The sequence below is a fragment of the Megalobrama amblycephala genome, linkage group LG10, assembly GCF_018812025.1.
Source record: "Megalobrama amblycephala isolate DHTTF-2021 linkage group LG10, ASM1881202v1, whole genome shotgun sequence".
NCBI lineage: Eukaryota > Metazoa > Chordata > Actinopteri > Cypriniformes > Xenocyprididae > Megalobrama > Megalobrama amblycephala.
The window spans coordinates 14,202,782-14,225,165 of NC_063053.1; the positions used below are offsets into that span (position 1 = coordinate 14,202,782).

General features: G+C 37.2%; 1 protein-coding gene across 7 annotated transcripts in view; it reads left to right on the plus strand.

The window, feature by feature from the left end:
- Nucleotides 1-22,384, plus strand: part of usp54a (ubiquitin specific peptidase 54a) — a 55,558-nt gene that overhangs the window by 19,085 nt on the left and 14,089 nt on the right. For all 7 annotated transcript variants that reach the window (XM_048204707.1, XM_048204706.1, XM_048204708.1 and 4 more), the window contains exons 2-10: nucleotides 3,779-4,416; nucleotides 9,864-9,956; nucleotides 11,962-12,096; nucleotides 13,040-13,153; nucleotides 15,190-15,272; nucleotides 16,695-16,800; nucleotides 18,209-18,355; nucleotides 18,952-19,101; nucleotides 20,997-21,165. In XM_048204707.1, coding sequence (XP_048060664.1) covers nucleotides 4,270-4,416; nucleotides 9,864-9,956; nucleotides 11,962-12,096; nucleotides 13,040-13,153; nucleotides 15,190-15,272; nucleotides 16,695-16,800; nucleotides 18,209-18,355; nucleotides 18,952-19,101; nucleotides 20,997-21,165 — 1,144 coding nt within the window. In that variant the 5' untranslated portion in view covers nucleotides 3,779-4,269. The remainder of the gene's footprint in view (nucleotides 1-3,778; nucleotides 4,417-9,863; nucleotides 9,957-11,961; nucleotides 12,097-13,039; nucleotides 13,154-15,189; nucleotides 15,273-16,694; nucleotides 16,801-18,208; nucleotides 18,356-18,951; nucleotides 19,102-20,996; nucleotides 21,166-22,384) is intronic.

Sequence of the window (22,384 nt, forward strand, 5' to 3'; positions counted from 1 at the left end):
TTTATTGTCCCGACCCTAATATATACATTAGCATGAATTACATTTTATTTGGCACCTTTCTACAACCATCCTTGTGTACATCCATGATTTTTTGAGGACAATGAGTGAATCTCTGACACATGCTTGTTTATCAGCTTGTGGTTCACCATAACCATGTTTACAAGAACTTACTACAACGCCCAGCAAGACAGTCTTAGCCACTGTCTGGAAGCTAATGAGGACCTTACAGTAGACACAGCTAGTTCTGTTTTCTGCCAGACAGGATAATCCACCATCTGATCAAGATAATCTGCTTGCTTGACCTGCCATGCGACCTACTTCACCCCCTGCTGACCAAGCAGAGGAACGGTTCACAGCCTACCTGGGATAAAGAACATTTTTTGTGATGTGTGTTTTCTCTTCAGTGTTAAATTACTTTCTACTATCCTAGTTTAATGTGCAGAGACTTAGTAAGTAATTTTGTTTTGGTTGATTTCCCCAAACAGGGTAAACCTCTCAGCTCTGTGGCACTTTCAACATTGCTTGGCCATTGCTTGTTTGCATGGCCCAGTGGGGTCTGTAATAGCTGGAGAGAGTTATCTGTTAGCTTTCCTACTCATCAAATGGTCACTGTTCCCTTTCAAAGCTTTGACAAATCTGTCCTAAAAACTATTGCAAATGAGTGTTCGAAAGACGACATTATACCCTGTAGTTTATAGGCAAAGCATATTTTAAGAGCGAGTTTAGGCATTAATGTGGTTTCAAAGCAATAACACAGACACGGAATCCAGTGACATCAGCATTGTAAGGTCAGCCGGTGACTCACAGCTGGATAAACACATCTTGGTAGAATTTCTTTCTCCATTTCAGTCCCAATCAGTCCCTTTGTAAATATTTTTTTTTCTTCTGTTCATCCATTCACTTCGGCTCTTGTCATCTTTGTTCCTGTCTGCCTTTTTCTGTCTGTCTGTGGCTTTTGTCTTTCTCTGTGGTCTTCCCGCTCTTGTTTTATTCTGCATTCCTTGAAAACTGCCCTTAAGTCTGCTTTTGTTTAAAGCACATCAGACAGTGATGGACATAGACAGATTTGCTAAACTCTTGAGAGGAACTGCTCTAAGCTGCAGCTTTTAAACTTCCTGCCAGGAGCTTGAGGTAAAACCTAAATGTTGCAGGCGATGGATGTGGTCCTCGTTGGATTTTTTTCCTCACTTTAATGCAAGCACACAGGCTGGCTGAGTGCTGCTAATATAAGCCTACCAGTGGTAGACTGGTTTAAAGGCGTAATATGTCATTTTCGCCGCTAGAGGTCGCTTATTCAAAACAAAGGCGTAGCTTGATGATGCCGTGAATGAGCGTGGATTCAAGAGTTGTCATTTTCACCTCCACAGCCAATGGAAAGGAATCCGACGGACTCGGGCAGAAAGCATGTTCATGGATGAGTTAATGTATTCAAGTTTTATTAACATTACTGTGGTATGAAGCAGGGTGGGCCAAGAGCGAATGCTAATGAGAGATACCTGTGCGACACACCGGTCTCAAGTCCAGCGAAGCTTATATTATGCTTATATGCAGCAGTCGGCTGTTTCCGCTCTTTTCGTTGCGGATATGGGGTAATGCAGCATTGTTTTACATGGTTAAAACAATCATACTAAATACATTTCAGTGTTTTGAAAGTTATGTTATAATGTTTCTATATGCGTTTGCTCGGTGGCTGGTATGAGAGACTTGTTGCACTTTGCAGTAATTTAGATTCATATTAGAATATCCTATTAATAAAAGCTGGATGACTTGTGTTTCTAAATGACAGGCAGTTAATTTTAAAATAAATTGTATGATGGAGAAAGCTCTTTCTGATTATGCATGTTAGCCACTTGACAAAATGCTGTTGTGTCTGAGGTATGGTAAAAACATGGTACTCGTGGTAAATCAAGAAAACAAGCAATTCAAACAATAAGACTAACCATGTTGAGCTATATAACAATTAGTTTTCTGTTGGTAAGTGTAACAGGTGAGCAAACAGTTGCTCACCTGTCTAATAAAACACAATTTACTAAAGTGTCTTCGGTGATTCCATGGTTTCTACAAAAGTAAAACTGGAAATCGAATGTAACGCAGATATGACGTCATTGACAGCCGACGCAATGACATGGTCCGTTACACTGGTTAAAATGGCTGATTTCTGTGAATTTAAACATTTTTGGAAACATTTGAGATAATGCAAGTACATACCATTGTTCTAGTAGTTTTTAGTATTTTAATTTAAAAATCTTTCATATTGTGATTTAGGAGCTGTGATTGTGTCACTTGAGTTATGTCAGAGTGTTGTGTCTGGAAGGTCGACGTGTAAGTCGTGTCAGAGCAGCACATCAACACTCAGCTAAGGGATGTTCTTCATGCTGGCTTGGAGTGGGACAAACGGATAAATCTTTGTCTGCACCCAAGTGTTATTTTAGACAGCAGGATGAGATCTGAGTCAGATTGTAAAGGAAATTTCACAGCTATGGTGCTAAGATGTCACTGTTTGTGTTTTTTGGAGTGAGTCTATGCTCACTTGAATTGTTCACACGTACAGAGATTTTTATTGCTGGAGGTTGCTAAAAGGATATTCCACTCAAAAATGAAAATTCTGTCATCATTTACTCACCCTTGGCCTTATGTCTATTGTATGGACAAAAAATACAAAGTCAGTGGGAACCAAAACTATTTGGTTATCAACATTCTTCAAAATATCTTCTTTTGTGCTTCACAGAAGAAAGTGAGGTCATACAAATTTAGAATGACATTAAGGTTGAGTAAGTGATGACTGAATTTTCATTGTTGGGTGGACTATCCTTTTAAGGGTTCCTGTGGTCATGGAAAACCTTGAAATATTATGTAATTTTTAATGTTTTTTTTTTTTTTGATGATTTTCAGTTTGTGAATGAATCTATCTTTTTACCTGTTTCTTTTTAATGAATTGGTTGAACCAGTTCAAAAATCTGTCATAATATTTCATTAGAAGCTTCAGTAATCAGTAATCAGTTTCATCAGTAATCAAGAAAGACTAGAAAGGTAATGGAAATTCATTGGTCAAAAAATATGGGAACCCTGCCGATTGTTGGTGTTAATGACTGTTCCAACTTCTGAATGCCTTAGTGTTCTGGGTGAGATTCCATTGCTTTTAAAAATCTGATCACAAATTAGATGAATTGCAAGTAAAAATAGTAGGATGTCATTCTAATCTGACAAGCAATTTTATCTAGCTGCTAAAAAACCTTCTTGTAGGAGAAAAAGTTTGAATACAAATTTCAGCAATCTATAATACATGATATCATGTCATGAACAAGATGAGCGATTTATCAATACATAAATGAAACTCACTCAGAATGCAGACAGTTTCTGACACCGAATGTTTTCCATGCACCATTTATTGTGTCTATATAATATATGGATTTAATTTATTATATCTTTGCAGCATTTTATTATATCCTGCATGTAAGCAGAGACAAATTGTGTAATGATGTTATCATAAATCAATAGTGAAATCAGATACCGTAACATTAACTTCTCATCCATCTTGTCTACACTAGACTACAGTATCTCAGAGATCTATGTGCTTCAGTGTCTTCATTCCTATTAGAAGTTGCTGCTCATTTGCATAAAGTAAAACTTTTTGTTGTCCACTGAAAATCAGCAACTGTTGTTGAAAATGAATGATTTGTGGTCACATTCTTCCTGCAGATCATGATGTTAAACTTAAGGTTGGATTGAGTGTGAGAAGATGTTAACATTTTTATTTCTGTTTATTTATTTTTTTCAGATATACAGTGTTGTGAAGATTCACACCTTGTGACCTGTTTACAAGTAGGACGAGACTCTTGCCATCAGTCTGCACACTGTTGCTTCTGTTTAAGGGTGTAGCACAGAACGCTGTAGTGAAGATCACCACACCTCCCACAATCCAGAATACTGAGTATAGCAGTGTGAAATTCCACAACTGAGTCCCAGAGAGCTTTTATCAAGGCCAAGAGGCAGCATTTGCTTTTTTTTTTTTTTTTTTTCTTTTTTTTTTGTCTGATGCAAGAGGACAAGAAGCCAACGCCCTTGGATGAACGTTTCCCCAGTACAAATATATGTATATTTTCTGTTTGCAAAAATTGTGGCCATTGACAGATTTGAACTTTTAAGAAATATTTGCATCTTTTGGATACAGCACTAATGCATTTCCCCTCCACTTTGGAAAGATGAATGCAAGATCGTTGTTAAGCGGAGGGACAATATAGAGATTGAGCGATACAGATTTCCTCCACCATGTCATGGAAAAGAAACTATTTTGCATCTGGTAGCAGTGGGTTACAGGGCATATTCACTCCGCGAACCATGACATCAATCGCCCCCAGCAAAGGACTCATCAACGAGCCTGGACAGAACAGCTGCTTCCTGAACAGTGCTCTACAGGTAGGAAGACATATGTTCATATAAACGTATCTTACGTGTTACTTCCTTATGCTTTCAGAAATCTTATCAGGGACTTAAAGTACTAATAGTTTCTCAGTTGAACACATGACATTTGAAACAAATGATTAGTCTTTATATGGTGCTTTTATGGATGTATCTTCTCAAATGTTTCAAGTAAATCAGTGTGGTTTCAATTAAGCTTAGCACACTTCGAGGAAACCCTACATGAGCTTTCCAAGTTGTTTTCATCAACTGTTCGCATCTACTTTTGCTTTGTAGGTTGTGAGGATAAAAATTTTGCATACTCTCTCATTAATTAATGACTTGTGCATTGCATGACCTCAATAGATGCTTGCTCTCATGGGCAGAAATTGTGCTCCCCTCATGATTAGCCATTTGAAGCAACAAGTCAAGCGGCTAGATGCATATGGCAGCAGTAGGAACGGTGCACTGGCTCTTCACTCGTAGCTCTCTTCACGCATGAGCGCCATTAGACAGAAACCGCTGTGCCTTTTATCCATTGTGCTGCTCGTTGGAGCCTGCATTAGATTTAGTGATGATTCAAGCACTGTCTGCACTAGACCCCACAAACAACTGTCAGACGTACACTGTCCTGGCCGGTAATTACCCTGCAGAGCAACCTGCCATTACTTACCCTCTATTTTTGGATTACTGTATAATCAGCTATATGGAAATAAAGGGGCTTAGCTGGCTGATAATATGTCTAAAGCTACAAATTAGCGTCAGTTATGACTGGTTCGGGGGGTTGGGTGTTTGAGGGAGCGTCGTGGCTGGATTGTCTGTTGCCATGAAGCTTAACAATATGGCAAGACAATGAACTCAAAACCTGGGGGTGAAAACAGTATTTTTTTTTTTTGTCTGCAGATCTAATTGTGTTGTTTTATTAAGCTTGCTTGAATACTTTTTGTGAATCTTTTTTTATTTTTATTTTTTTAGAGAACTTACTGACTTTTAACAGAAAGTTTCTACAGTCCTTAAAAAGGTCTTAAAATGTCTCAATTCCTTTTTACACAAATGAATGTCTTAAAAAGGTCTTAACTTTTTTCATTTAAGACTTTCTGCTCTGATTTATAGCATTAAATGTTGAATGCATTGCAAAAAATATTTTTTAGATTTTCTTTAGTATTTTTGTCCTGTTTACCAATACACAAATCTAAACATCTTTGATACTTTTACTTGAGATGCAAATGTAAAATGAAGTCTTGGAAAATTGAACAAAATTAAGTGAGTTTATGCTTAAAACATGAACAAATATCTATCAATGAGTTATGAAAACTTCCCAGTCCACAAAAATAAAATGATGTGAGAGTGGTAGGGAACGCGTTAAATACGCAACTCAACAGTGGCTGGCTGGTTTGAGCCGCCAGCGAAGCATCAGCAACCCACCAGTCGGGATCATGTTCATTTGACTACTTTTTTTTTTCGGGATAAAGTTCCTTAAACGTGGATCATTTAAAAGAAAATATCCATTTGAATAGAGCTCAAATAGCTGGCTGGACTGAGCTGCCAGGAGTGGCAGTAACCAAACAGTCAGACGTGAATAAAAATAAATAAATAAATATATTTAATTTTTTAAAGTATATAAGCAATTTATAGAAAATAGAAAATTATTCTAACTGTTTTATTAATTTAATGAGCCTAAATGAATAAATCTGTTTCAGTAGTTGTCTTAACTTGGTTGGCAGGTCAACTGACTTGCCAGTGGATAGTGGCAGGTCACATGACCTGTCAGTGGCAGCTCCTGCCAGCTAGCTGAAGTTTGAACCCCTACTCCTTAATTAAGATAAAAAGGCAGTTGGTGGGAAAAATTACATTCTTCACTCTTGTTATTATTATTATTTAAATATTTAACATTCAATACACATGCATGAAGTTTAAAACAAGATGGGCATATCCTCATGAAAAAAGATTTCGGCAGACCTAATTTCACTGAAACAGGTGTCCTCAGAAATCACAGAGAAATCGGTCCCTGTGACAGCCCTAGACTGGTGGTGAATGTGGTTTAATACTGTGGATAGATCTATTACCTTCACAGATGGTTTAATAAAAAAAAAAAAAAAAAAAAAAAATATATATATATATATATATATATATATATATATATATATATATATATATATATATATATATATATATACATATACATATATACACCTATACACCTATACACACATACACATACACATACACACACACACACACACAGTATTAAACCATCTGTGGTAATAGATCTATCCACAGTATTAAACCACATTCACCACCAGTCTACGACTGTTTTTTTTTGGTGGGGCCAAAAATATTGCAATTACATTCTGTAATATAAATAATGTTCTGATCTGCTTGCAAGCCAAAAAAAGAAAAAATAAATAAATAATTCTTCACATTAAGCCCTGACATTGTTAATCTGGTTTTGTTCTTGAAATAAACAAGAAATGCTGCACATGGTGTGAAATGGTCACGTTTCATGATGGGAAGTCCTCACATGACCGCTCACATTGTTTCAATGTTTGATGAGCTGAAGGAAGTTACTCAGTTTCAGTCAGTCATAGTAAATTTCATTCTGCTTTCCGTCCCATGGATCTGAAACGTGTAATTGGCTTAGAAATGGGCCGTGGTGTCCATCTTTGCACAGGGCTATCTCTGATCTGTCCAGTTTGGGGACTCATGTAGTTTTGCTCGTTCTTATTGAACTAATCTTCAACAACGATCTGTTGTAGTTCATGTATTTCACAATGACAAACTCCACAGTAGATCAGTTTCAGCTTCTTTTCATCTAAAAAGACCATTTCATAAAGATTTTGCATAAAGCAAAATCCTTGATCTTGCTGGCATTTATTTGTTTTGCACATATATTTATTTTTTTAAACAGTTATATTGCTTTTAGTTTCTACTGTTCTCTTACAGAGGCTTGGCATTCCCCTCAGTGATGATGGTGAGTCAGAACATTGCTTTAATGAGTAGATGTGACCCAGGTTGGCAAACAAACACCTGTACTTCTTGTAAGGTCCTGCAGGCTTCTCATCAATACGGCCAGTCGCATCCTATACAACTATACAACTCTACTGGATGGTTGAAAAGATGGATTTTGTTGTTAGACATTCTCAGAGGCAAACTCAATGGCATGTCAAAAGCTCCCAGAACTTGAGTGTCAAATCAGTGATGTCAAATCAATAGAAGGGGACACTGTGCCCTGATGTTGACCACTTGAGACATGGACACACTAGCTAGTCCATGGCCACTGGCTGAGAATGTCCCTGTGTGTCTGCAGAGCTGCGTACATACACCCGGAGACCAGGACATGTTTCGGGCCCGATGTTTACTGTTAGAAAAGTCCTGAAAATGTCTTTATGTATGTCATTGTCAGTGCAGTTAGATTTTATTTAAATAATATTAAGCTGTTTTGCTTGATTAAGTCAATATTTTAATTGTGTACTTAATATTTTACTAGTTTTAATATTTTACAATTGTTTTAAAACTTGTTTATATGTTTTTCAATATCAGATTATCCTGATATTATAATTATACAGGAAATCAGACAACCATAAATTCATTAATACTTGCTGGACAATGATAGCATACACATGGCAAAGCATTGCTGATTGGTTCATAATTTACAAGGAGTGGGAATCTTTTCGATTCTCATGATTCGATTAAAATCGATTCTTGGGGTCACGATTCTCGATTTTGAATCAAATTCCAATTTGATATATGCATAGATTTGAATGGCACATCATGTTATATACTGGCATGTTTTATTTAAAGCTGTTTTCTGTTCGTTAAAATATTGTTTTAGGAACTGTTGTTGACAAGTAAGCTTCATTTGTCCCCTGTTGCAAGCCTGTGTGCTCTCTAAACTGTCAGGGTGCTGCACTGTTCTGTCAACATCAAGTTATTAACAGATGTTTAGAATATTGAGTTTTGAAATTTATGAATCAATTAGAATCGTTAGAAAACAGAATTCATATTTGAACTCTCAATTCTTAACTCTTTTTCAATCTGTCCCGAAACATAAAACGTAAAACTTCACCAGTTGATTTTCTTAAGCAACTATTTCCTAAGACCATGTGGTTTGCATTGCAAACAAAAAAGTGTGTTTATTGAGTGTGATGATACTGTGATATTGCTGTTTAAGTCCTCTGTTGGGCATATTGTACTTCTTTGCAAACATTTACATTTAAGCTTTTGTTTAAGCTAAGGACTGCTTTGCATTTCATACATTTTATTCACTTGCCTTACAGTTCCTCTTGCCACGCGAAGAGCATCAGCAGAAGGTCATACAGGGTGATCCGAATGACCTTAGAGATCAGTGCTGTTGAGTACTGTTTTTTATTGTGCAGAGACACGTGCAATGCCCCAACTGCAGTCAAACAGATGTTTTCTGATTTGTGTCTCTGAAATTACTCTTTAAAATTTATTCTGTCAGCACTACAGATTTTTAAAGGGTTTTTCAAAGTAAAGAAAATGTACAGCTCTGCGTAAGACTTTTGACCGAAACGTAAGTAGGTCTCATTGACGGACTTTATCACTATTAGAGCTATTAAGACATCTGTGAAGGTAAAGTTAGACAGCAAATTCATTTGGGTAACGGAGTTGTGTTAAGTGGGACTGACAGCTCTCTCAATAATTCAGCATGCAAGCGTGTAGATGTGCCGGGTGAACAGCGGGGCCATGGCACACAAAGTCCCAGCTCATGGCAGGCAGGTGGGGTCAGGACGGCCTCCGTAGCCTCCTGGGCACGGCCAGATGGGAGGTGTGTATGATTGTGTTGTCTGTGCGTGCATGCAGGCTGCCCGGCAGGAAGCTAGCAGGTCTTTGTTTGTTCCGCTGACATTCTGCATCATACTTCATCTGGAGATGCATACATTCCTCAAGATGAAAGACTAAAGCTGGGAAACATGCTCATCACTTCATCTCAAACTCAGAATTTCCTCTGCTTGTTAACCTGCGCCCTGTTTCTTCAAACTCTTGGATAAATCACATGGGCTTATCAGATCTTGGACACCTGATTGGTAAGACAATTGTTTCTCTCATGTGATTGGATGAGATTGGATTATGAGGTGTCAAGAAAGCTGGATTTAGGAGATCGTTGAAGAAAGGAGTCTGTCAGTATCATATGCAGCTTGCAAAATCTCTATCTCCAAACTGGCTTCTGTTCTTAAGATGTCTTGCCCTCATGAGAGAGACATTTAAGAAGGGGTGGAAAGTCAACTGCAGGCGGTACAGAGCAGCAAGTGCTTTTTGAGCCTGATACATTTTTGATGACTAGAGCTTCTCAGGCATATTAGAAGGTGTGTTGAAGAGTGTCTGATGCTTGATCTAACCTTTTCTCAGTCTTTCAGAGAGCTTTTGTATCATGCGCAGGCAACTTCAAAGATCAGAGGGCAGTGTAAACATTGCTTTAGTCTAATTTCGCATTTTTCTTACAGGTTCTCTGGCATCTGGATATCTTCCGGCGAAGTTTCCGGCAGCTCACCACACACAAGTGCATGGAGGACTCATGCATCTTCTGCGCTCTTAAGGTAAAGCACTGAGCCTATGAGGTTTTAACATTATTTATTATGCATTTAAATCATGGAGCTGACAGCTTTTCTAATTCAGTAGTTTCTTTTTTATTTGAACACTAATGTGTTTTTGTGTATGCTTTAAGATTCTGAAGTGTTATGAAACATTAAATAGTGGACTTTATTGTTGAAGCTGATAGATTTACCTTTTTCCCCCTTTTTTTTAATAGATATTCACACAATATTTTTGTTTAAAGGCATAGTTCACCCACAAATGACATAATATGCTCATTCTCATTTTGAGAAATATATCAGTGGTTTTGTCCATCTAAAAGACAATGGTCAAAACTGTTTGGTAACCAACATTCTTCAAAAAGAGTCATACAGGTTTGGAATGACATTAATCAGTAATTATTTTTATGTTGTTTTACTGATATTTTTATGTTGTTTTTACTCAGTTTGGTAAATATATAAAGAAAAACACCCAATAACTTCATTACACCACTGTGCATTCAGAAAGGACTAACTTATTTCATGTTTTGTATGCATAAGTTACTCAACTTTATGTAATCACCATTCTCGGGTGGGAAACAAAGACGATAATTAACTTGCCATTTAGTTTAATTATTTTCATAATAGTTATTTTGTCAAAAAGCATAAATGATCAATTATTAAAAAGCATTTCTGGATATTGTTTGTCAAATACAAAAACATAAAAATCAGTGCTAAATTAGTAAAAAAAAAAAAAAAAAAAAAAGTAAGAATCAAATTTTTTTCTGCTTCCATACATTGCTTTGTCTCTTGTGCTGCTGGAAGACTTTTTCACCAGTATTATAGCATGTTGGTATGCTATTAAAAACATGAAGGTTATAGTAAAGCATTATAAGGAATAGACGTGTAAAAAAAACTAGCCATCTTGTTTAACTAGAGCTGCGTGGCAAGCAGTGTTTGTGTGTATGCAACTCTTGCCGTGCGATTCCTTTTGCTGTCCCGTTTCTTTTTTGTCCCTCCATCGCTCTCATTTTATATTAGATTCCTTCTAATATTCAGGAGTGCCATTGGCACTTTCCATCAAAAGTTCAATAACTCAGCTGGAAATTAGAGAGCTCTCTCCTGAGCCCTGTGCCAGCACAGTAGGGGGCTGCCTGTCTGCTCTCACACAGGACTGGGACAATGTGTCTGTCAGCCTGTCCGCTCTCTTTCATGGCTGTAATACTGCTCTGTATTTAGCTGTCTGTGTCTTTCTGACTTTACTCCAGTATGTTTCACTGTCAGTGACTTAAGTCCAGTGTGTCTTTTGCTTCCAACCTCTGAGTTTTCAGTCTTCAAAGCAAAGATGTTAATCCTGTAATGACTCTCTTTACTGAAGAGTTTCTCAAGTCAGCACAGAAGTCTTACAGACAGGCATGTCTTGCTTTCTTACAGCATGGGAAATCTTAGGTGTGTTCATATACCAGGAGACACTTAATTATGCAGGGTTTAAATGTGGCTTCAGAGGGGAAAAAAGACTGCTTTTAAAGGGATATTTCACCCAATTCATTCAGTTACTCACCCTCATTGTCACCCGTATGATGTCACCCTTCTGTAAAACACAAACAAAAATGTTTTTAAGAATGTCACACTACTCTTTTTAATACAAATTTGTGATTATTGACTACTTTTAAAATTATCTGGAAGCAATACGAATATATTGTTTGTGGAACTAACCAAAATGCCTTTTTAAAATCCACTGTATAATTAAAAAAAAAAAAAGCAAAAATTATACCTTATCTATCCCTAAAAAGTATATATTAGTATTTTAGAATGGTAATACATACACATAAGGTACTACTATGGACTTTTTAGATGTCCTTTTGATGGTACTGGCCTAGTGACAAGCTGTTGTACCCCTAAGGTACATACATTTTGCAGATTTGTTTCTGAGAGTGTATTTTTGAAAGAAACTGGGTGGCGAGGTGTTGGTAAGGTTCTCTGTGATTAACATTAATGGAGAGCTGTTGTTTGTTTGTTTTGTTTTTTTCAGAGCATATTTGCGCAGTTCCAGTTCAGCAGTGAGAAGGTGCTGCCCTCTGATGCTCTTCGCTGCGCTCTGGCCAAAACCTTCCAGGATGAGCAACGATTCCAGCTCGGCATTATGGATGATGCAGCTGAGTGTTTTGTAAGTGCTCTTGACTCTTCACCATCACTCCTTCACTTCCCTCCCCCTTTAGAGCATTACTGCTTTTCCTCCTATTCTCCTCCATGTCCTTGCTCTTTCCATGTTCTTCAGTATGCTTTCACATGCTGCATTATACTCTCTGCTGAAGAGGTAGATTTTCTTGAAGAGTAAATTGCATGGTCTTAAATATTTCTTGTGTACATTGTTAGCTCAACTTATGATGTTTCTTGAGTCCATCAGTGCAAGAAGAAGGAAGATGTTTGTTATCCTCTCGGCCCTGTAACTATATCTCTATCTCAGTCTTTTCCTTTCATTGTTGCTTCCTGTCATGTCTGCTTCCATGTCAGTTTTTGGCAGGATGATTGATAATACAGATAGCTGCTATGCGATCCACTAAAAAGTAGACCTTCCTGTTTGGTGCTGTAATCTTTTGTAATCACAGAGAGAGACATCTCCTATTTTGCAGAGTGATTAATTTCCTCCTAATGGCTCATTTTAAAGGGCATAATATCAAAACATACAAGATAAAGAATGGCTCCCTGTCTCGGCCCCTTTCTTCTGCTGGTTTAGCAACATTGCACAATGTGCTGACCAGTAAGAACTGCAACCACTGCAAATGTAAAAAAAAAAAAAATAATTCTCTTTAACCACTATTGTTGTCTGGACGTTTTGCAAGACTGGAGACACTGGTGAAAGGCAGATGCTTGATGAACTTTCAACATTTCCCTGCAGAACACAAGCCCTCATCATCCCCCCCCCCCCCCCCCCCCCAAATCCAATATCCTCAGCCGAAAGAGCTGAGCATGCTGTTATCCACAGAATTTTTACACACCCACTGGACAGTGAGAATCAATTAACATGAGACATGCAGGACACATACTCTTTAGTTGAATTTTGATTTGAACACACTAAGTGTTAATATTTTAGTAATTCTCTCTCACAGGAGAATATCCTCATGAGGATCCACTTTCACATCTCTGATGAGACTAAGGAGGACATCTGCACAGCCAAACACTGCATCCCTCACCAGAAGTTTGCCATGACACTCTTTGAGCAGGTGAATCCTGTTTATAAACAAGAAGCAATTAGTAGTAGTAATAAGTATCTTTTCTTTTGAAGGCAACATGAAACACATTGGCAATGCATTTCACTTCCATAATGGGGCGTATTCCTGAAAGGCAGAATATTTGTTGGGAAAAATCTAAAATGGTTTACATCATAATTTGATTAGATCATGAAAAAGGTCTATGGTATTATTGATCATTAATTTATTTTGACCTGCTTGCACTGCACAGGTGTCAGCAAGTGAATTTTTTATTATTTTAATAAATATTCATTAAAGGGGACATCGGATGGCAATTTTCCACAAGTTAGTATGATTCTTTAGGGTCTTCATGAAAAGGCTATAACATACTTTGATTAAAATTTCTGAATGGTTGTGTAAAAAAAAAAAAAAACCTTTTTACCTTGTCAAAAAAAGCTCTGTTCACAGTGAGCCGTTTTGGTGCATGTCCCTTTAAATGATAATGAGCTACTGTTCACCCCACACCTATCTTTCGCACTTCTGAACTCACCATTCTTATTTATGCAGTTATAAATGCTCAAAAACGATTAAAAATACATTAGAAAATTACTTGTTAGTCATTAACTAACGCCTTTATAAACCTTATTATGTTATCTTTACATAAAATATACAAAGTTTGTAATAAGACAATCACCTTAATGCATTGTTGATTATAAATGTGCAGTTATGAATTACAGTGAGAAGGTTCTAAATAGAAATGAGGACATATGTTTGTTCAACTGTATTATTTTGATAACGAACAAGCTGCGATGTCACGTTTGCAGTGCTTTGTTGTGTGTGCGTGAGGCGCCGGCGCGATCAAACAGCAGTCTTTGCAAGGGACTTGCCTCATCGTCATGGCAACGGTTCGTGGCCAGGTCAGATTACGTCAGAGTTTGTTGTCATTTGTTGGAAAATCATACCACACTGCTCAGACATTCCCCGACCCAACAAACGCCGATTTAAACATGTTCAGTCACGTGAAAACAAACTCTGACCAATGGCAACAGACACCGACAGGGGTATCACACTAGCTGCGTCTCATTTCGGAGGCTGCGTCCTGATCCAACAAACTTTTTATCAAGTTTATCTGTGCGGTGTGAATTGGCCTTTAACTTTAGCCGCATTCGTCATGGAACTTTATTAGCACATTATTAGGAAAGGCGACTTGCAAAGATAAATAAAAAAATCTATAATGTTACTCATGTCTTCTGGAGGTACTGATCCTTCCTTCAGGAACTTTTTAGCAAAAAAAATACACTTTTTAGTGCAGACATAAACGCATATAGGTAGATCCAGGGGGTGCCCCCTCAAAAACAAAATTAATCCACTGCGTCTTCAGCGTCTTTACTAAATGATGACTGCTTTGTTCATCCTTATATCCAATGGAGACGTTCTACACCTGCGCAGCGTCGAAACAATGGCGGACAGTCTGTTTACAGCTCACCCAGGGCGAGTCTGTGCTAAAACGGCAGTGTCCGTCAACAGTCGTGGGAAGGGCTGGTGCCAATTTACGTCACTTTGCCAAGAATCTGTGAATGGCTTGATCTGACAAAGTGCTTATGATTTATGTGGGGAAAAGCACTGGGTGGATTTTTATCATTATAGGGAGGTTGTGTAGATACACTGCCAACACACATTTATGTTCAAACACCATGTAAAAGTGAATTTTGCATCCGATGTCCCCTTTAATAATTTTTCTTTTATAATAACATGCAATGATGCATCATACATAAAAATTATATTTATCATTTTTGCTCAATTCTAAACTTTTTAAAAACTTTTTGCTCACTTTGCTATAAATGTCTCTTTAAATGTGATATATTTGTAAATAAATTTTAAAGATTATAAATGACTCAAAGTTCATATAGGTCATAGGAAAGTCAAATAAAAATAATGGAAATTAATTATCAATTGTCAATTAAATAATTGTATTGAACCTAATACACCTAGTTTTTAATATGAAATGTTTACCACTCCATTTGTACAGAAAGGATTACATAACACATATTGTTTTCGGTCTCATTTAGTGTGTGTGCAGCAACTGTGGAGCCTCCTCAGACCCCTTACCCTTCATTCAGATGGTCCACTACATCTCCACCACCTCTCTATGGTGAGCAAAAACATCCCTGCAGCACATACACACGCACAAAAGTGAGTGATTCTAAAGAATGAGGTCATTTTGAAAGCTGGGACCGAAAAGGGCCACACTGTGCACAGCACAGAAAACATCATGTCCTATACTCTTCTCCAGCTGAGCAAATGAGCACTGCGCCACATCAAACACAGTGAAATCAATCAGAACAGAAAGAGATTCCCTCAATGGCCAAGAACACATGGCAACAGCCAGCTTAAATATTACTCTAGGTCTCCTGCTCACTGCTTTTAATCATGGGTGATGAGCGGCCAGATACAAAGCGGAGCCACACAGCAGAGCATCTCCCCTTGAACCTCTGCAGTCAGACTTTGTCAACGTCTGCTTTTAGAGCTGTGAGTTGCAGACGCAGTCTGGATTACTGCATTCAGACTGCCAGTGCGGCAGAGACTTTGCTCTGTGAACAAACAGACGAAAGCACAACAACAATAAAAGGGCTTCATGAATATTCCAGTATGCGGCTCTGTGATTAAGGAGGATTTTTATGATAATAGCTGACAGTGAAGGAGAGGAAGAATAGCTGACAGGAGAAGCACTTCCTTCTACACAATGACATTGACTCCTTGTGTCCTTGAACCTGAGGACTGTCGCTGTCCAAGTACTGTAACAAGGATTACAACTAATATTCTCGTGGATTAATAAATTAGTGCAATATAGTTTATCTCTGCTTCAAAACTTTTGCCTGATTAAACATTCTAATAAGAATAAATATACTTTTAAGTTAATTATTAAGTAGAATTATAAGTATATTTATAATCAAATTTTTTTTCTCTGAGCTTATCACAGTGTGTTACAGGAATACCTTCTCCCTTAATTTGGCAAAAGCTTCAAACATGGCTCTTAATCAGTAAAAATTTCTGAGTCAGGAGATTTTAGAGCAATTTTTTTATTATATTTGATGTATTTGAATGTCAGTGGGAATAATTATGTTAAAGATATTGTGTGGAATGACGAACTCTCCCTTGTATATACACACTCTCACTTAGTGGAGCATGTGCAGGTAACATTGTGACATTGGCAAGACTGTCACCCTGAGATCTGCCTGAGCTGTGATGTTGCTCCAGGCACGCAGTGTTGCAGTGTCTTTGATGTGCAGTGACCTCTGCTGCAACAATAAGATCAAACCGGTCTGGACAATGACCTCAGGAACACCCTCCTGAATACAAAAACACTGTACACAATCACACCCAAATACTTGAATCGCTTATTTAGGTTAGTGTTACAATTTCCATTTGAAGTCATAGAGTAATTATAGGCTTTTTCATGTTTATTAAGTCAAAGCCAGCAAATACAAACACTTCACCTATAATTACAGATATGAGAGCTGCAGTTTATTGCTTGTGATTTCTTAACACATGACATGTGTTGGTAATGCTACAGTAACCAGGCAGTGCGAATGCTGGAATGCAGAGAGAAGCCCACCCCAGACATGTTTGGAGAGCTGCTGAGGAACGCCAGCACCGTGGGAGACCTGCGCAACTGCCCGGTTAGTATTACCACACACCACCACACACTCAGATCCATCAAATCAAGTGCTAATTAGGCATAATGAAGCCTGGGACAGTGTGTATGTGAGTGTGTGCTTGTCTGGGTTTAAGTAGGATGGTGGCCATTGAGTAATCGCTGGGTCAAAACCAGGCGCAATCAGTGGAATGTTAATTTGTCTTGTGGCCCTGAAGAGGACTAACTTCTTAAGCAAAACACACACACACACACACACACACACACACACACACACACACTCACATTTGTTTTCGTGTCAGATCAGGATTTCCATTGTTAAGGGATGACAGCTTATCACATTTTCTTAATCAGTATTTTGTCTTGTTTTCCAGCAAAAATATCTAAACATCCTTGAAAACAAGATATGTTTACTTAACTGGCAAAAAGAGAGTTTAAGAAACTAATACTTTCTATAGCAAGAATGTATTAAATTGGTTAAAAATGATAGTAAAGACCTTTATAATGTTGCAAAAGATTAGTGTTTCAAATAAATGCTGTTCTTTTTATATTTCTCTTCAAAGAATCCTGAAAAAAATGTATCTGTTTCCACAACAATATTTTGTTTTTAACATTATTGATGATGATAATAATAATAATAATAATAATAATAAATGTTTCTTGAGCATATTAGAATAGTTCTAAATGATAATTTAAAGGGTTTTAAAATGTATTAAAATAGAAAAATAGTTTTAAAATTGTAATATTTCATAATATTCACAATATTTCCTTGGTGAGTGTAAGAGACTTCTTCCAAAAATGTTATAGACCCAAAACTTTGAAACGGTAGTGTTAAGGCTTGTTTATACAGAAATGAAAAAAGAAGAAAAAAATAGAGGTGTATGCTTAAAACAAGAAAGATACTTGCTATTGGGGTAAGAAGAATAAACTTAATTTAAAGGGAAAACAAGTTTGTTTCTTAACCCATTGGCAAGTAGTTTTTCCTCATTTAAATATATAACTAAATTTTGTTAGATTTCTTTGATATTCATATAAGACATTCATACAACAATCAATCAGTACATTATTAGATTACATTATGCTAGTAGAAGTAAACGTTTTTTGATATTGAACACTACAGCAGGATTTTCAGTATGAATTAAACACATTTGAAAGTTAAAGAACAAGGTGTACAGATCTGAAACAGACATGTTTTCTTGACCCTCAGGGGTGATGAAGACATGCTTCACATGCAACCTAAACACAAACAAACATACAGATTATGGGTGTGTGTATGTGATTTGTGAACTGTGTTAGGGTGACTTGTGTAAGTTCGGGCAGGGAGAATGAGAATAAATAGTAACAGTGTGTATAAATGTTTCTCTGTGTTTTTCAATAAGCTCCAATATGAAAAAGTCCTCTTTTTTTTTTCTCTCCCTTTTTCTTATCTGCAGGGCAACTGTGGAGAGAAGCTCCGTATTCGACGTGTCCTGATGAACTCCCCAGAGATCATCACCATTGGCCTGGTGTGGGACTCAGACCACTCTGACTTGGCAGAAGATGTCATTCATAGCTTGGGCACTGTCCTGAGGCTCGGAGATGTAAGATATGCTCCTTACCAGTAGTCAAAATATCCCACAAACACTACACTCAATGCTGCTGACATGAGTCAGATGATAGATGAACAAACCCACAGCCAAAAACAAAAACTTTTGACTGATATAGATGGTGATAAATGCAGTCAGGCTCAAAGCAGCAGTGCTGTGACTCTGAGATTACTGTGATGCACATGGGAATTACAGGCGGAACTTGTCAAACTTGTTGCATCACTGACAATGACTCACACTTAAAAGCGACTGTCTACCACTGAGTTTACGTTTTCTTAGGACACAGGGCATTCTAAGTGAGTTAACATTTCACTAAGTACCAGATTCATGTTTCAATGTGAAATGTAAACCTTTTTAAACAGGCGCAATCAAATGATTATTGTAAGCCGAAATGCATCTAGGGATCAAGAGAGGTGTTTTGATGATCTCTATCACAGATGATTTTAGTGCCTTTGAAAGATCTCATGGTCACTTAAAATGTGTAATCTTTGTAAGGTTTGTGTGCATCTACTTTTATGTGTGTGTATGTGAATGTGTATGTATGTATGTATAAGTAATAAATTACCTCTCCTCCTTTGTTTCACCCGTAGCTGTTCTACCGAGTGACGGAGGACAAGGCCAAACAGGCGGAGCTCTACCTGGTGGGCGTGGTCTGTTACTATGGCAAACACTACTCCACTTTCTTCTTCCAAACCAAAATCCGCAAGTGGATTTACTTTGATGATGCTCATGTTAAAGAGGTAATCATCTGGGCTTGGTGTAACCAGTGAATGTGAAAGACACAGCTCTTAGCTTGCTGGTTTGTCAGGGTTGTTCATATGGTTTTATTTATACATGCCCTTGTCTAATGTTCCTTGCGTGCTCTGTCCACGGGGAGTTTGTGTAGAACCATTAACTGGGATAGTCCAATGTGTTGGCTCGTTATTTAGCAGTGCCCCACAGGCTCCCAGCATGTGGTGTGTGGGTGGGTGAATGTATGCGTGTTTGCTCCGTTAGTGCTTGCGTGCTGTTTTACATAATTCGGCAGCTTGTTGACTCACCACTCAGGAGTGTGTGTGTGTGTGTGTGTGTGTGTGTGTGTGTGTGAGTGTGCAGGTATATGTGCACATGCCAGTAGCTCGCTCCATGTCAATAGTCAGTGCACATTATGTTCGTAACATATAGACACGCGTTCATACGTGAACGTCAGTGAGTGATGATTATGCACCAGTATTAAAATTCTGACTTATGCTGACAATATACTCTAATGTTCAAAAGTTTTTTTTTTTTTTTTTTTCTTTTGAAGGAAATTCTTTCTTTTATTAAGCAAGGATGCCTTAAATTGATCAAAAATGAAAGTAAAGACTTTTACATTGTTGCAAAGGATTTCTGTTTCAAATAAATGCTTCCAAATCTCAGCTTCCACAAAAATATTAAGCTGCACAGTTGAAGACTGGAGTAATGGCTGCTGAAAATTCAGCTTTGACATCAAAGGAATAAATGACATTTTAAAACATATTACAATATAAAAAAAAGCTATTTGCATTAATAAATTGTAATAATCAAATAAATGCAGCTTTGGGGATCATAAGAGACTTAAAAAAATCTTATAGACTCCAGACTTTTGAAACGTTAAAAAAAAAAAAAAAATGTTACAAAATACAAAAATTCTATATTATATTTGCTAAATGAATTAAAAATAAAATATTTTATAATATATAGTATGACATATGGATATTCATTTTGAGATTTTCTGAAGATTACATTTAACATGTTATTAAATTTTTTGTGTTTTACAGATTATTTAAATAAGAGTTGAGATGACCGCAAAGATAATCTAAATATAAAAATATAGGAAATGAACATGCACAATTAACTTTCCACAATATCAGCTGATACCAATCTCTAATATTGGTTGATGACTGATGTGGTACCAATATTGTAACTGTTGCCAAATTCCTGTAACTGTTGACAGATAATTTGAAAAATAACTGTTATAATGTTTCTGAATAAAAATTGAGATAATTTGTTATGTCACTCAGAGGGGTGTGTCATTCCCGTAGTTCTGAACATGCAGGATTTTATCTTCATAATAGCAGTGCAGGACTGTGGATCCTGGACAGTTGCATACAAAGCAGCTTTTTTTCGTAGAGTCTGGCAAGCCTATGCTGACCTGCACATGAGCTGCGCAGTGCTCTTACAAAAGCCCTCTGAAAACAAGGATATCCCACTATTGTTTACAACCCCAGCTGGACAGCGGCAGGGCGTGGCCTACGGAGAGAAACCGCCATGATAGTCCACCGCAAACAAACACACACACCAAAGCTCACTCGTTCATGCTTTCGTGCATGCTTGTCTGTTACTGTGGTAGCTCGGACATCCTGTCTGGTTATGGAGGGAGTGTAGCGAAAGTCGTCCATTTGAGAAGTTGGAGTCAGGGTAAGATTTGTTTGAAATGTGTCGGACTTGGTTTTCAGTCTCAACTTTGTTTTTCAGGTATCCAGAACATTTTAACCTGGCCTCTACTTTTGTTTAGTTTTCCCACAATGTGATAGTAACATTTGGTTGAGATCTGTAGGGATTGATATTTTAAAATCAATCAAATGTATTATTTGAACTGCTTTAAAACTATACTTTCTCATTTTCTTTCTCACAGATTGGGCCCAAGTGGAAGGATGTGGTGTCCCGCTGTATAAAGGGGCATTACCAGCCACTGCTGCTACTCTATGCTGACCCCCGGGGGACGCCAGTGTCAGCTCAGGATTTGGCCTCTCGCCTAGACCTTCATCACTACACTAAAGCATATTACGACAGTGAGGATTCAGGTATTTACACATCATCATAAGGCTAGTTTTAATCATAGAATTCACTTTATTTCTTTCATTGCTTCAGGAGCATGTTCTACACACATAATCACGTTTAATTCATGACAAAATTAGTAATATTTCATGTCTGATTATAATAATTATATCTGTGCATCGAGTTTGATAAGGCTATTAGTGTAAAAAAAGATCCATTTAATTTTACAGGAAAAAAATCATCATCTGTGGTTGTCAGAAATTAATTTATAACTGTATATATCATTAGGCCAATATTCAAATCTACTTGAAGTACTAAAGTATGGTTTTCACCTTAAAATATACTGATAACCACTATGATAATATAGGTGGTATTAGAGTACATTGCAAGTGGCCTGTCCATAATACAAGGCCAATACTTGCGTGTTACAGTGTTTTGTCTTTGTGTGCATGACCTTGTGGACCGTTTATATACAAGATACTAAAAAAAATAAAATGCAATAAACATTCACTAAATAACAAGATGTAGCACAAACTATCCTAATATACATCGCTGAAAACCAAAATATATAGGAAGCAAAATTATTAAAAATAAAATATAGTCATATGTGATGTCATGCATGGATGCAGCATGCATTTATTTTACTTATTTTATTTTATTTTTTTTACTGTTTTTCAATATAAATTACACAGTAATTCATAGTTTTAACTTCCAAAACCCATAAATTACATACAAAAAAATATTTACAGTAAAATTGCATATATGCAGCATTAAACCATTTACAGTTTTTCACCATATGTGACTGACTGTTAACCAGTTTACTTTTTTCACTCACCTACAGTTAATGGAGATTTTCAACAAAAGCCCAAAATCGGAGCTCAATCGGAGATATTTAAATATTAAAGGTTAAATATCTAGACCTGTGTGCGATCAAAGTCCTGAAGTGTGAAATAGGTTTTGAGCGGAACTGACATCATTGACGGCAGACAGTTGTGTAGTGTGAAAGGAACAGCAATCCTATGAGTTTGAAAGTCATGTAGTGTATAGGTGGCATTTGTGTTTGGGCTCTTTTGACCTGAGTAAACAACCACCCAAAATACTGTAGCAACCACCTAGCAATGCCCTGTCACCTCCCTAGCAAACTCCCTGGCTACCACCCACAAAATCTTAGTGTTCTCTGTAGGCAGTTGCCACTCACTCTTTTTTACTAAAAATGTAAAAATCTCCAATTGGTAGCTTTAGTGA